This window comes from Plectrocnemia conspersa, unplaced genomic scaffold (assembly GCF_051122295.1).
Source record: "Plectrocnemia conspersa isolate PC_06_02 unplaced genomic scaffold, ASM5112229v1 ptg000005l, whole genome shotgun sequence".
In the NCBI taxonomy this organism is placed as follows: domain Eukaryota; kingdom Metazoa; phylum Arthropoda; class Insecta; order Trichoptera; family Polycentropodidae; genus Plectrocnemia; species Plectrocnemia conspersa.
The window spans coordinates 29,347,868-29,364,589 of NW_028277169.1; the positions used below are offsets into that span (position 1 = coordinate 29,347,868).

The 16,722-nt window shown below is 32.2% G+C and overlaps 1 protein-coding gene across 10 annotated transcripts; it reads right to left on the bottom strand.

The window, feature by feature from the left end:
- Nucleotides 1-107: 107 nt before the first annotated feature.
- Nucleotides 108-16,029, bottom strand: LOC148235396 (RNA-binding protein 25). 10 transcript variants are annotated; one of them, XM_088186931.1, is made up of 20 exons: nt 15,878-16,029; nt 11,776-11,884; nt 11,541-11,706; nt 11,253-11,477; nt 10,978-11,172; nt 8,562-8,668; nt 4,376-4,701; nt 4,255-4,314; nt 2,949-3,020; nt 2,736-2,885; nt 2,507-2,668; nt 2,279-2,429; nt 1,987-2,207; nt 1,819-1,921; nt 1,631-1,750; nt 1,447-1,567; nt 1,235-1,387; nt 1,042-1,160; nt 810-965; nt 108-737 (listed from the first exon to the last, which is right to left on the bottom strand). In XM_088186931.1, exons 2-20 carry the CDS (start codon nt 11,860-11,862, stop codon nt 633-635), a joined length of 2,799 nt encoding a protein of 932 aa, XP_088043057.1. In that variant the 5' UTR covers nt 11,863-11,884; nt 15,878-16,029; the 3' UTR covers nt 108-632. The 10 variants fall into 10 exon arrangements, with proteins under 10 accessions (XP_088043057.1, XP_088043055.1, XP_088043056.1 ...); XM_088186929.1 differs by having other exon boundaries at nt 1,235-1,396; XM_088186930.1 differs by having other exon boundaries at nt 15,852-16,029.
- Between the last annotated feature and the right edge of the window lie 693 nt (nt 16,030-16,722).

Below are 16,722 nucleotides of genomic sequence, written 5' to 3' on the forward strand. Positions count from 1 at the left end.
ATGAAGTACCACAAAAGGGGGGGAACTTATTATAAAATATTAAATATATTCACTTCAAGTTATTTATAGTGATATTTTTCTAGATACATTTAAAAAATACTACAAAATCACAAAATATAATGTTTATTGACAAATCAAAGCCAGCAAACAAGTACTCATTTATAACAAAAAAATAAGTTGCGAAGGAAACATTTCATACATAAACCCTGTATTTGCATTAATATTTATGTATATCCGTCAAAGGAATATTTACAAGTAATTTTTGAGCTTAGTTAAACTAACAAATTGAGATTTTTTCTACATGGAAAATTCAGATTATGATTAAAATCATACTTTTAAAACTTGCTCTGTTAAAAAGCGAAAACATTATAATTACAATCTCAGCACCCTGAACGACATTTCATTTACAAAATTTACCATCTCGAATTCCTCCTCTCTAATTTACTAATCAACACTGAGCGCTCAAATGCAACTTACGATTACTACACCAAATTCAAATCCACAGATCTATCCATAAGTCTTTATCGTATTACAATAATTACAAAAAAATCAATCGAAGATCGATTTGGTTACTTTATGGCAATATGTGGTTTATATAATATAATAATTAAAGTTGCAAAAATATTTTCAATTCATTTTGACAATTTGTCGACAAATCCTTGCTTCTTCGCTTCTACTTCATAAATGAGAAGTCGCCACATTTTTACTACGAATACTTCTGCTTCGTCATCGAGAATCTATAAAAATATAAAAGCAATTTGATGAGCTAATTCAAAGTTATTAATCACACAATAAAAATGCTATTTTACCATTTGGACGTCATCTAAAATGCCCTGAGGTGCTGATCCTGCTAAAACTTTGCTGCAAATAAAATCAACAAGCGTAAGTTCTGGTTCACCTATGTAATCAATGATCTTCTTATGAATCCAAGGCCTTATTTTCTTATCCATTAGTGTTTTATCGATCTATATAAATGATATTTATTAAATAAATATATATACATATATCTACACACACTTATATGTATGAAATAAACTTTACCTGACTGAAATCCAATTTATAAGCAAAGAGAGCTTCTTTTTTAGTCGGTATTTTGTCAATGAGAGACTTGGCTTGCTTGCGTTTCTCGTGTATGGCCAAGTCCTTCTCTTTTTCTTTATCTTTAACAAGTTTATGAGAACATGAAACAACTTTTGTCCGATATAATTAACCAAACGTTTTCAAAATAATATACCTTTATTCACAGCGAGGACAGCATCGCCGTAATCGAGAGGAACCAACGGTCGTCTTCTGTGAAGTCCGCCAGAGCCAATGCTACCGTCGCCCATAGACGCATCGTCTTCTTCATTATTGAATACATCTCGAACGTCTAATTTTCGTCGTTTACCTATAAAAACTTTATTTTAACATTCACATGTTTTTAAACTCTTCAACTACGATACATACCTTGAGAATTATTGGGAGACGAATTGTTTTGTTGAACATTATTTTGTAAATTATGGGCATATAAATTCTGATGCTTTATGTTCATCGATATAGATATAGGTGAGTTGCTCGTTGATATATCCTTAAATAAACATAGTAATTTTAAAATAACATCAATAATATTTAAAATTTTATAAATATATACTTGAGGAGTTGCTGGAGGAGGTACGTGCGGAGGAGGTGGTGTCAAAGATCTAGAATCAGCGTCGTCCCGTTTCATTTTCATTCTTAACTGCTCAATGGGCGGTGATCTACTCTCTGTATCCTTTAAATTAAAAATATCAATTAATAAATAATTCATTAAACACTAAGGCAATAAGTATAATAACGAACTTGTCTGATTGGCGATGAATCAATGGGAGTGCGTACAGGAGTAGCTGGAGGCTGCGGAGGTGTACTTCCACCTTCAGATATGTTTGGAGTTCCTCCCACACCGCTATAAAAAAATATTATAAGCCATAAAGCAGCGTTTTTATGATATAATGAAAATATAGTACACACCTGGAATCAGATTCGATTGGCTCGGCGTGAGCTGGTAGCTCACGTGAGGCTCTATCTTGCATGAAGCGTTCGTGATGTTTTCGTTGTCTTTCTCTAGCCTGTTGCCTCGCCTCCTCTCTGTCTCTCATTCTTTGCTCTTCCTTTTCTCTCTGAATGCTCTGTTCCAGATTCACATCTATAAGGATCTTAGGTTTATACAATTCATCTCGTTCTCTCTTAATCTATAAAAAATACATCAATAACATTAATAAAAAATATAAACAATGGTCTAGATTTATTTATATATATATACTTTTTCAAACTCTTCTGTTGGATTTTCATATTCGGAACTGAAAACTTTATTTCTCAGTTCTTCTAATTCAGCTTTCTCGCGTTCTCTATCCTTAAGATCTGAATCCGCTTCACGTAGTCTTTCAGCAAGTCTTTTTTGCAATTCTTTGCCTCTGTTGAATCATTTAATAAATGTATCAAAATATTTTGTTTTAATAAACATAAGATTCATTTATAAAAAAAAACAAACTTGTAATATTTAGGGTCGTCTCTCTCATCGTCGTAATCTTCAAGGAATTCTTTCAATTTTTTTGCCTCTTTTTCGCGAGCTTCTTCCCTGCATATTTCTCTCTCTTTTTCTCTTTCGTATTCTTTAGCTTTCCGTCTCTCTCTAGTCTCCCAATTGCGTAACCTATTATTTAAAATTAAATATTTATTTATTCACAGTTAAATACATTAAAAATTAAAAAAATACATGCCTCTCCTGATATGCGGCTTCTTTTTCTCTAGCACGCTTATCAGCTCTCTTCCTTTCTCTTGCTTCTTCCTCCATTTCCTTTTCACGTCTCGAATCAATCTTTGTGCTCATTGCAGAGCTCGCCTTGATTGCAGCTTCTCTCTCGCGCTCTCTATATCAACAATATACATTTAATAAAATCATCATGGACGATATAATAAATTCAATCCTATACCTTTCGCGTTCTCGTTCCCGTTCCTTTTCTCTCTCCCGTTCCCGCTCACGTTCCTTTTCGCGCTCTCTTTCCCTAAAAAAATAACATATTAACATCACATGCATATAAAAATTATTAACACTTAATCAACAGGTCGTTTTTTCACTGTAAAAAATGACAATGGACAATTTTACGATATTTTCGCGCAACGCCAAGATTAAAGCAAAAATATGATTTATTTTAAATTAAAAGGTACAACAAAAAAGTTTTCACTTGTATTGATACATCTGTTAAAATTATTTAAGTGATGCTTTTCAATCGGTGGGTCGCATAAAATAAAAATTGAAACCAATATAACTTTAATTTAGAGGAAATTTGATAGCTAAACTTCAGTCAGCGGCGACTTATAAAAGAACTAATTTGTATTTTATTTATTTTAAATCATCCATTGTAACCTGACACGCGTAAACCCAATGCGTTACAACGGGGTAAATCTGTACCAACTGTGTAAGTCAATCAGACATAATGCATACCCACAAGTAAGTATCACCAGACTGAAAGTCTGGGAATCAAAAACATCTTGGGATACAAAAACATCTGTCACAGACCCACCCTTTCCTATGCAGCTGTATAAAAAGCTATGATAATTTTCTCGAGAAATTTGCTAATTTTTGATATGAGAATTCAAAAATACAAATTTCCGAGTTAGCTAGGCATGATTTGTCACGCCAAAATAAAATTAACACTCTTTCATAGATGTTTTTGCAGGTAGAATCTATAGATCTAACGTAATTTAGGGGGGGGGACAGGTGAAGGCATTTGCTTTCTCCCCCTCCCTAATAGGAGGGCGCAATTTTGGTCAATAGAAGGGCGCAAAAACAATTATCACTTCTCAGAAGTCAAAAATTCACATCAAAAGCAATACAATGGTGCCATCGCTGTCGCGATTTTATTGCTTTTGACATGAATTTTTGCCTTCTGAAAATAAATAATTGTTTTTGCACTCTCCTATTGACCAAAATTCGGTTTAGATATGCTTCATTCGATTCTCACTTATTTTAAGTCGTACACTAGATAACTGAGGGTTTCCAATGCGACGGTGACAGCACAATTTTATTGCTTATGACGTAGATTCTAAACAGTGACCCCTTTGAATTTGCCCAGAAAAATACATGTCATATAATAAAATACTATGAATCTTAATGAAATGGAAATATTAAAAAAACGACCACTAACTAATCATTACTCAAAAATAGTAAATTCTATTTGTCCATCAGTGATCATAATGTATAGGTTAAGTGTTAATTAAATTGTAGAAACAAGCTACCTTTCTCTTTCGCGTTCTCTTTCCCTTTCCCGATCCCTTTCGCGTTCACGATCCCGAGATCTAAAATATAAATTTAACATGTCACATACATTTTTTTCAACTAATTTATTTAAGTGCATACCTCGATTTGCTCCTTCTCCTCGCCTTTCTATCCCTGTCTCTGCTTTTACCCCTTTCTTTGGAATCTCTCTCGACACGATCGCGTTCCCTTTCCCTTTCGCGCTCGCCACGATCTGTGCGATCAGCACGATCGGTGCGTTCGGCACGATCGGCGCGATCAGCGCGATCGACGCGATCTCCACGATCACTACGATCCCGATCTCCTCGTTCCCGATCTCTATCCCTATCTCGGTCCTTAACCGATTCTCTTTCTCTGTCTCGGTCCTTATCTCTCAGATCTTCCGTCTCACGTTTGCGTCTGGACACCTCCTTAGCTTCCTCTTGTTTCTGCATAGTAAAACGATACATTTGAGCAATTTAGAATAACGGCAAATAAAAAATAAATATTTTAAAATACTATAATTATTTCTATATATTATATGACGGTGGAAATCACATCCACATAAATAAATAAATAATAATGATAATAACAAAATTTGGCTTATATTTAATTCATGTTTTCATTGTACATTTCATAATATATACAAACATGCCAATAAATTATAGCAACTTTTAATGAAATTTATAGAATATAATATAACGTTTAGTATATTTATATTTAATTATATAAATATAAATATGATCTTAACTTATTATATATATTTATATTTATATGTATATGTATGCTTAAAGCAAAAATTAAGTTTTGTGAAAGAAAGTTATTTTGAAATAGTCAATCATACGCTTTTTAAACTCAATGTTTGGTGGTGTATGTAACGGGATCGTGACGTCTTCGCATTTATACACACCACCGGTGTGAACCGATGCAAATCTGTGGAAGTAACAGTAAAAATATACATCTGTAAAAAAATTCTCAAAAGAAGAAACATGACCTAAGAAAAAGAACATAAAAAAAGTCCAGAGCACACGAGTTTAAAATAAAAGCTAACACAAAAACCTGCAAATTTTACAATATATTTTTTTGCATAATTTAGTTTAAATTAATATATTTATACAGAGACTGCCTGAAGGCGGTACAAGCAAAAAATCTTGAGAGCTAAATCTATAAATCTATTTTCTTGCTGCTTTAATGTCTAATAGGTATTTTTAAATAATTAAATTAATCAAAAATAAATATAAGCTGATGTCCCTCATATTTTATAACTTTATTTATAACCAAATATCAATGCCTAATTGAAAAAAATCGCAATTCTCCGGACCGCCTCTGTACGTATATACATTTATGTATATATATAAAATTCTTCTCACCCGTGCGTAAAACATATCATTTACAGCATAGTTCAGTCATAATTGGCCAACACGGAAAATAACATTTGAACAGATGTGTTCACCTGCGAGGTATATAGGGATAACACTTTTATTTTCATTCAAGTTACACGTCCATTAAAAAATTTTTTCAGAAAATTCTTATTTCATTAATACATCCATACTCACGATTTTGCGATACGTCGATTTGCGATATGTGATTAACATTGGGTACAGCATCGTCTTGTTACATGACACACACACTCGACGTCAGCTCTAAATATCCAACTGATTATCCAAGATATGGTGGCACTCGGTCATAATATTCAAATTGCCTAAGATGGTGTGTGCATATTATTATTTTATAATATTGTAATGCATGCGTGATGTGATTATTCTTAACCAGACGAAAGCTACTTTATATAATCAAAGTTGTTATTAACAACAATCATTAGACACGCGGACACACACACTCACACACACACAAAACACACCACCTTTGGGCTGCATAAATTATTGTTAAAATAACAATCGCCCACAAGTAACTTACAAATACAGGTTTGCGATATTTATTTTAGATGATTATACGTTAATTATTTTATTAATTTAAGGTGCTTGATAATAATGTGATTGTATGAACTTTCAAAAAGAGTTTCAAAATCGACTATAAAAATTTCCAATGTGATTTTTTGAATTTTCAATAATGGTTGTTTACAATATGTAAGTATTTTACCATTGTGACAGGGATATTCAGGAGTGTGTATTATTTGTAATAAAATTGTGATAATATACCATTATATACTATCTTTAGTTTCTGGAAAACCGTTTACGTAAAATCTGCAGTTTTTTCTATAAAAATACACTAAGCTACTATGTTAAATTGTACTAATTTCAAATGTCATATTTTTCCCTAGCATGTAGTTTTTTTTTGATGGTCGATATAATTATTGATCATTTTTGTTGAAGTTCTAGAATACATTCACTGTAAATAAATCTTGTAAATATACAATCATTAAAATTATCCAATAATGCAAAACTACATACCAACGTATAAAAATAACTGTTGTGCTAGGAAAAAAATTAAAGACATTTAAAAACATTGCATAATTTTACATAGTAATCTGATTATCGTATCTTTGTAGCACAAACAATGCATAGTCAATCAATAATTAGAACTTGTTATTAATTAGTGTCAAATAAAAAAGCGTTTAAACTCAATTTCATTGTGACAAAAATCAAGCAAAGTTTTACTTTAAAATTATTTTTCAATTATAGCAGAAAATTGTATAAATTTAATATGCAAAATATTTTTTTTACATACATTTCAAATGCAAAATAAATAAATCAATTTTAAAATAACCAAAATCTGCAGATTTTAAGACACAGTTTTCAATCTAGATTTTCTTTGAAACTTCTTTAAAAATATTTGATCCAGAAACGCTAACTGTCAATCACAGAAATGAGATATTTTATATCTAAAAGAATTGAATTTTACAGAAATGATTTATTTACACATCTCTTTTCGATGAGGACAGATTTAGAAGCATATTTACACAGCATGCATGAGTCTATCGCTAAAGATCATATCGGAAACATCTACGCCATTATTTTGTTATCAAGCACCTCTCAATTAATGATGAAATTCTATCAAATGTAAAATATTCTAGCACTAATAAAAAAAATACAGCTCGAGGACGTCAGGAATAATATGGAATATGATAAATTTTAAGGTGAAACATTTTTTTGTTAAAATTTTAAATTAAAATATCGAACAACTATCATCAAATGATAAATCCATCGTTCTCGTATTGACAAAAAAAATATGATATAGAAAATGATATTTGTTCAATTGCTTTAATAACTGATAATATTCATAATATATTTATCGAAATTAACAAACACAAAAGAAGGAAAATATGAAAAGAATAATGCCAATAGCTTCAGATTTAACAAAAATGAATATAATAAGGAGAGGCTATAAACATTATTTATTTTTAGGATCATCGGAACAAAAGGAGACGTCTCTCTTATACTACCCATTGACGTACTTATGTCTTCCCTTTAAATAGTTTATAATAAATATATTGTTACAATAAATAATATCCTCCCAATTTCGTTTGAATGTAATTATTATGAAAAATATATATTAAATATCTATATTGCAATATCGTAAGTCAATGAGTACAATCTCCGTTATATTTTGCTTCGTCACTCACCGACGCCTTGCAAAGGTCTTTTTGCTCGTGGCCTATGGGCGATCGTGTTCAATTCATATTGCTGCGACAGACTGAACCTAACGAAGGGGTTTAACATTAAACATACCAAAAATAAAACAGTCCTATATATTTATCGACCGAACATTATAAAATTTCCCAAACACACAATGTGATGATTAAAATATGCATTAGGTTGCTTCGCGTTTATAATATGAAATTAATAAGTGAAAATTTAATAAAAGACGTGGAACAACCAAATGTGCTCATAAAATTAGCATAAATATTTGGCAAAATTTTATTATAATGCTGCGTGAAATTTAAAAGAAATAATTATTGTTATCGATAACATATAATTTGTTTTACAACAAAAAACGTGCCACTTAAAATATAAATATATACACAGAGTCGTGGACATTTATAATACAAAACAAATTTAACATTTCTTCTACAATTATTCAAGAATTGCTGCTGAGTTAGCAGATGGCCAAAATGTTACAATTTTTACCATGAATGAATTATTTCAATAGTAACGATAAGGTAATCAGTTCATATATTAAAAAATTAACAACAAAAAATAGTGATTTATTAAATAATAAATTTATACAAACCACAGGACGGACGATTTTTGTAAATGGTATTAAATTAAAAGTCGCTCTTTTTTAACAATACCCGAAATCTGAAAGTGAAAACAGCGCGTATAAAATTAATTAAGCAAGTTCCACCAACCTTCATTATCTCCCTGAACTTCCCGATTTCACGGTGAATTACGTCTCTTTTTTCTTCTTCAATATCGGCATCTTCTAAGATTTTATTTCTCTTCTCGATCTGTTCCTCTGAAAATAAAAAAATATGTAATAAACGTTTTAAAATATTTTGTGGTAGAGTGATTAAATATCGGGTCAGTCTACACTTCATATATTTAAGTACCACTCGACTTTTCATAATTATATCAAAATTGACAACATTTTTTTTTCACTCTCAAAATGAAATGGTGCTCTTTTAACTGTTTTAATGCCATGCGCCATGAGGCTCAGTTGCTACACAACCGTAATGCCAACAGCTACATACGGGGCATTTACAGAATTTGTTACTTACACTACAAATTAATAGTATAAGTTATTAACGTATATAGTCATCTAAATAAAAACCTTTAAACGTATTACTGCTTGTCCTAAAAATGGCTAAAATTAATGTGCTTTTTTCAATGTCGCAAGGGTTGTCACTAGCCACTTGTGTCTTGGTAATATATGAAGCATAATTCTTAATAAACGAATGATAATTGGTATTCTAATAAAGCAAAAATTAATTTAATATTGTTTTGTTGTGACAACCCTAGCTGCAAATGGTGTCCAAATGCAGAGGAAATGGCACCCGGAGGCTCCTTTTGGGTCATAAGAGTCCGTGACAAGTTTTTAACACATAAAAACTATTGTACGAAACACAGGCCTTTTAAAAAGGAGCATATTAAAGGAAATGGATATCTCATCCAACTAGAGTCTCCAATTCGAGTAATCGAGTACTCGATACTCGAGTATTTTTGTCTATTTTTCTAGTACTTGATAATCGAGTATTTTGTAAATTACTCGATTAATACTCGAAATTAAAAAATTTTGAAATATTTCAGAAACAAAAATAACTTTAACTCGGTCCGGTAAAGGATAACGTCTTGCTTTTATTTGGCGTTTATGCCCGAAGTCCCGAGTTAGAGCGGTTACTATCAGGTATAATTTTTTCATAGTTCCATAGTTGCATAGTTCCGGTCGTCGGCTATGTTAGTGGGTATGACGGAGAAATTTCTATTGTGTTTTCTGTTCGACAGTCCCGACTTATCTAATTTATGGCAATGAACAATATGAAATATCAACAAAAAAAAATTTTAGGTTTTATGACTATACAGTTGTAGCGTAAAGTGTTGTAAATTGTTTATACTGATCCCTCAGCTTAAAATATAAATCAAAACAATTGTGTGTTTTAAAGGCATTTAAAGTAAAGTCAGTTCTTTGCGAACCGTTTAGCTCTAGAGTGAAAGGGATTCACCCAAATAGATCTTCGAAGAATATAGATTTAAATTCTTCGCATTAATCAGAAGGAGTAGAATATTGTATATTGTTAAGAAAAACAATCTATTGAAGAAGAATTACAAAATGCTATTTTGTCAATAGTCGAAGGAAATAAGAGAAAAGCAGAGAAGGGAATGAAAGAGAACATAAAAAGAGAGTTCAAAAAATTTTATATCTATAAAAAGCGAACAGATATAAATTAGAAGCCTTATCCAACGCGTTAATGACAATAAGACCAACATCAACAGCAACGGAAAGGGTTTTTTCCATAACGGGAATAATAAAACCAAAGGTTAGCAGTAATATTAAATTCGAGACACTTTTTGCATTATTGTTTTTAAAAAGTATGTTCGTGAAGTTAAAATAATTGTAAAAATGAACATACTAAGTATTTTATTTATTTATTCTTATGTGCACGAATTTGAATAATAGCTATTTTGGTACATTTGGTAAATACTCGAAAGTACTCGAGTACTCGAGTATTTTAAAATTTTAATATTCGATACTCGAGTAGTTGATGGTTCGAGTAATTGGAGGCTCTACATCCAACCTAATTTGACCAAATAAACCCACACGAAATTGGTCAAAGCTGTTGAAAACCAAACATATTAAATGCTTTTTGGAAGAGTCTAAGCCAGCAATTCGAGCAAGACTTCTGCTGACACAAAAGCAAATATGTAAAATTAAAAAATGTTTTAGCAATATAGAAAACATTTACTTATTAAAATCATTTAGGGAAGAACTCTGGTGTGCCGTGTGTGAGAAAAGGTTGCGAATTTCTGAAGTAAATAGTCCTCAAGGCCCTTTGATAAACTCATTATATATTTCTATGTAGATAGCAGCATTTGCTATGTACATAGAATAGATGACAGAAACTGTCCGATGGGTTAAAAAATTCCACGCGATTATAAATGATGCATCAGAACACGAACCTGATGTATCATTTATTTTGAACAGTAGCAAAACAATTAAAAACAAAAAGTTTTCTGAAAATCTTGGTGGATTTGACTCGAGTGCACTATAATAATTTTATTTTTTAATATAAATTATTTAGATATTCAAGCACACAAAAAAATACATACCAAGTTGAATAGCTTCAAAATTGTTAATTTCATCTTGATATTCGGCTAAAATTTGCTCAATCCTAATCAATGTACTCGTATCGACTGCTCTCTGTTGTTCGTCCATATAATCTTCTTCAGGTTCAGCCTCACCGTCTTCTCTGTCATCCCGTTTCTTCGGTGAAGTAGAATCGGTTTTCTTCAACCTTTGTTCGCCTATAAAAATATTTTAAAAATCCATCTATAATATAAACCATAAATAAAATATCAAATATTACAGTATCATATGAATATACTTTTATAATGTTCCAACAGATGTTTGGTTTTTTCGTCGACTTTGGCGACGAGCTTCTTATCTCCCAGTTGCCGGTCGTGGAGTAAGCGAACACACCTCAAACCGGCTTCGGGAGAGCTGAACTCACAGAATCCGAACGAGGCGACACGTTTCCAACTCAATACGGGCCCACAAGCTGTGAGTATATATCGTATCATAGTATCCGGGGCTTTACCGGTGATATTTCCTGGAAAAAATAAATGTTGATTACATATCTCAAATTAACTTTTCTAACTATAAAAATAAATACCTATGAAAACTGTAACTGGTGGTCCTTCTCCGAGATCATGCTTTTTACCAGGCGGCGGAGTCGTGCCTGGAGCTGACATTGAATTAGACATTTTCTGCGGAACGCCCACAGGAGCAGGTAAAAGCGGCGCACCTGGTGGTCGATACACAGTCTGCATCGGCATAAGCTGAATATGTGAAATTATTAATTTTTATAAAAACAATAGGTCTATGTACGCGGAAGGTACTGTACTCACTGGTACTGGCACCATTCCAGGGTTCATGTATGGCGCTCGAGACAAATGGCTCGGAAGCCCTTGGGGCGCCCTCACTGGATACGACATCTCTCGATGACCTCACGGTATTCTATTGGGAAAATTTTTTTTTTATTATTTTACTGTAAACTACAATCAATTTGTCTTTGTCAGAAACGTGACACACAAAGACAGCAAATTAAATAGTCAGAATTTAAATCAACTTGGGTCAGTATGATAATCCAATCTCGGTCAGAATTTTATTAACAGCCTGGTCGTAATTATATTATTCAATGTCAAATGGTTAGAATAAAAATAGCATATGAGCAGAATAAAAATATGGGCGATTATATGAATTTAAAAAAATATTATAACATTTATAAATATAAATAAATGGGCAATATATTATTTATTTTGAAAATATCTGTCGCACCTAAACTGTTTGACAGGTTAGGTGCGAGCGAGCGGCAGCGAACGAGCATTGGTCACAACAGTGAACACCCCATGAATAACTTCCAACGAATCTATTTAATTGTATATAGGACGTGAACGAAGCGGGAATAACAACAGAGCGGCGACAAGAGAGCACGCTTGGCTTGTTGTGTTTTCATCTGACAATGTTGTGAGCCCAACCAAACAAGTTGGCCCTAAAAAACCTTGATAATGACCATGTCCATAAATACTAGCTATTTTTTATAAATACTGACCAATGAACTGTAATAAATACTGAACTGAATAAGTATTGACTAAAAAAAATAGTTCTGTCCATCTGTCAAAATAATTCTTACCATTTAATATAAATTCCGATCAATTAATATAAATTCTGACCACAACTGTATTAAAATATTTAGACTTTAGGCCGAACTCGGATGAAATTCAAGATGCAATAACAACATTCGCTTGCACAATATGCGAACGACGTGGATGATGACAAATTAACATTGGTAATATTTTCCGCTCGGAAAAAACTGTGCGTGGCTTAGCCTTTTTGTATGGATTCCATTAATTCAAATTCGCATTCATGAAAAACAAATTTAGTTTCGAATAAGGATAAAAACAACTTCTGCGTCCGTGAGCTGAAAATAAGTGATGAAATAAATTTCATAAAGATTATCATAAAATTATTTAGTTGCATTTTGTTTCTTGTTTTCGTAAGTCTTATTGTCAACAAGATTCAGTGTTTCATTGTTATATGTTTGATAGTACTATTTTAGCGCATTTCTGTACCATTAATTAGGGAGTGGCTTGATAAAAGCATTGTTTTTTTAATACGTACAATATCCTGGAAACGACATTTTTATTATTAGAAATATATAGTGTTTAGTCAAATTTAAATATCTACAAAATTACGTTGCTAAATAATCACCAAAATTTAATGTAGAGATTTTGCAGAAAGATATCGAAGTGAATCCAAAAAACACCAACGAAAACTTGGTTGTCCTAAATATTGGTGAAGAAAAGAAAGAGTGAGTCTAGGTATCATACAAATTCTCAGAAAGAAACAAAATGCATTACAGTAAGTGTTTCGCTTTAAAAATACTTTACAGAAATGGATTCTTTGACAACTTAAAGCTTTTCAAATAACTTTTATTTTAACACATTGTTGTCGGGTGATTTCGAGCATTGTCTTAAGCCTGGCGCGGGCCATTTTTTAGCAGCCGCGGAATTAATTGGAAACGAAGAATTTCCGCGTTTTTTTTTCGGAAACTCGCCATAACTTTTATACTATACAATATAAAATTATGAAATTTTAAACCCAGACTTACCATAAACAGTACTATCAAATAAAGAAGAAACACGGAGGTTGACACTTTTATATTTACTGGAAACTTGCGTTTATTTTGCACATAAAAGTACTATAAAAATGTATGTAATAAAAAATCGAATTAAACACTAAATAAAACTAAAATATGTCACAATTTGTTTTTATGAATAGTTTTTCAACGTATGATATCTCTAAAAACACGTACCTCTGTGTAGAGGTATGTCAAAAGGTACATAGCCACACTTTTGGTCCAATCATCAATAATCAGATAAATTATCCACACAAATTCATCGTCAGATTTATTTTCATCGGGTGAAAACATTTCGGGGTGTAAAACTATTTTTTAGACAACCGAACGACCGAACATTTACGCGTAACTGTAATGATGTATTTTTTTTTATAACAAGTCACAGATGTCGCAATGACTGTTGCTTGTTATCTACCCCAGGTCAAGTTTCATTGGAATTTGTTTTGTTTTCTCACTCCCGACCATCCCTTCTTTTACATCAGGTAGAAAGTAATTCCTCGAAGCATCTTGAATAGAATTGAACATAATAGAAGATATTTGGGATAACAGGATTTTTTTATAGTTCGTTATTTAACTTTTTGTACGGTATAAAAATTCAATATCAAAATTAGTACAATACATTTGGTAGAACTGTAATAAATGCGACGACGAATAAAATAATGTCTTTATTGAATATCAAAGCAGTGATATCTAGCTGCTGACAACAAAAAAAATGCAGTTCAAATTACACGGATAAACACGTGAGCCGACTTCTAGCAACAGACTACAAAAAACGGATTTTTACGGGTCCCGCAATCCAGCAGCAGTTCCGCAAAAACGGAAAAATCCGTGTCCCGACAACAATGTGTTAAGGTAAAATATCTGAACCCTCTGTTAGAGTTAACTTAGTTTATAAAAGACCTCGTATTGTGTTTGATGTAATATATGTATATGAAATTCACTTTATATGTTTATTATACTAAATTTAAGTGTTGAAAATGAAACATTTTTGGCCTCTAAGACAGCGAGATGCAACTAGAATTTGCAATACCAGTAATACCCGGTAATGACTGTTGTTTCAGCCAAAAATGTGGGACAAAAATGAACAAACTTAAGATAGTTATAAGTATCATCTACTTGAAAAACAATGCGTTTATTTGTTTATCAGACCGATCACCTAAAGAAAGCGACAGTCGGTGTCTATATAAATACAAAATGCCGACAAAGTCTGTGGAATATGAAGTGCCCTACTGACAGTGTTGCCAAATCTCCAGCTGTTTGAAAAAATCAATTTTATAGGAAAAGTAACAGATAACATGGTCAATTTCCACCCCCAATCGTCCGAATAGGAAAGAGCCTAGCACCTCTCCTATCATAAAAAGAGTATATAAGTTCAAACATAGTGTAGCTACGACACTTGCTTTCGGAATATACTTCCATCAGAACCTACCATCTGGTACTTGCACAAGTCAGATCTTAACTCTTATATTACTACAGTTCTGACTTGAGGAGTATCAAGCAGAGCTACTCCGAGTATCAACAGAAATTTAAAAGACCAAGGTAGCATCTTTTAGAGTTGAACCCGATCTTTGAAGACAACTGAATTGTACGAGACACAGACAAGGCATATCTATGCTGTTGCACAAATCGTACGATATTTCAAAACTGTTGAAAAAATATTAATAAATTTTAAAATCAATAACTTTGTATTCAATAAATGAAATGGAAAAGTACAATTTTTACTCAATATTTTATTGAACAAAATGTGATGTTATTTTTCAAGACTAAACAGCGACGATCGATCACTGTTTTATAGTTTGGTCGAAACCGAATGTTCAGTAGATCTATAATCTTTGTTAAATTTAGTGTAATAAAATGATTTAATTAGTAATATGCAAAGTCCACAAATAAAATATAAGATTAACTATGAATAGATTAGCAAAGAGCACATTTTTTGTTTATAAATCACTAAAATGATTAGAAAAGTGATATAAACGTCCATATTGTAGGGGGAAAAATTAGGTAATATATACGCATTTAATGAGTTGCTATTTTTAAATATTACAAGAAAAATATTTTTCTTCTGTTTTTTGACCACCCTTACTAAACCAACACACATATCATGACGCGTTTCTAGAACACTCGTAAACGGAATACTTTGCTGGAAATCGTCATCGAAGGGTTCACATATGGAAACGTGCGTCGTTCGAGAAACAAAATATAAAATAGTGGCGTAAAAATGTCAAGTTGCACCGCATTTATTGCGATGTCGAACGAAAAGATGCGAAATACCAGATGAACGCTAACCCTGAGTCGAATTTTGACAGCTGTACCGGCGAACGGGGGCGAAGCTTGCGCCAGACGCCTCCGCGTCCAAGCGATACCGACGAGGCGTACGTCGAAACGGAAAAGCCGGCCGAGGCGAAGAAAGACACGGGCCGACACCGCGAGGGCCCGCGGACATCCAACCTCCCGGGGTGGACACACTAAAAAATATGGGCGTGTTTGCAAATCGGCACATTTGCAACGCTCGTTTCTTTTTAATTGATTTTATATGCTAAAATATTATCTAAAATAGTGTTTATTTAATACCTTAATTTTATTTAAAACGTACTGAACCCAACTTTAGTCTAAATTAAAAATGTGGCACAGTAAATTGAATTTATGTGCTTCAACATAATTTTTAAATAATTACGTACTGGCAATTTAATCAATCGGTTTCATAGCGCTAGCAAGTTTTTAAAACTGCATTGACTCTTACTCTGTCTGAATGAAAGGTGATAAAGGTATTACATTTAAAGCAGAAAAGCAGTGGTCAGTAAATTAAATAAACGTAGATGGTACATTTCTACTATAAGATATTCGAGAAGCTACTTATCTAGAAAGTACTTCATAATAATTTATATATTATATTTGGACGGATTAAGAACTCTACGGACTAATACAAAAGTCAATTTTTACATTATTTTTCAACATAATATCCTAATAAATCATTACAGCCTCAATGTACACTCGGTATATACAATATACTGTAATGCAGGGCCTAAGGTAAATTACCTCACCTTTAGCAAGTCGGGGCCCATATTAAGTTTCTAAATTTTTAATTCAATAAGTACTTATATTACGTTTATTTACAAATATTTTCGTTAGTATGGTTTGTAAATCATTTGAAAATGTA

Excerpts from the sequence above, each read along its gene's own strand:
- LOC148235396 (XM_088186929.1), bottom strand. The coding sequence starts at position 11,862 with ATGTCGTATCCAGTGAGGGCGCCCCAAGGGCTTCCGAGCCATTTGTCT. Across the intron at positions 11,478-11,540 it reads ACCAGTTACAGTTTTCATAG|GAAATATCACCGGTAAAGCC; the intron begins GTATTTATTTTT and ends TATTTTTTCCAG. Across the intron at positions 1,751-1,818 it reads ATTCATCGCCAATCAGACAA|GATACAGAGAGTAGATCACC; the intron begins GTTCGTTATTAT and ends TTTAATTTAAAG.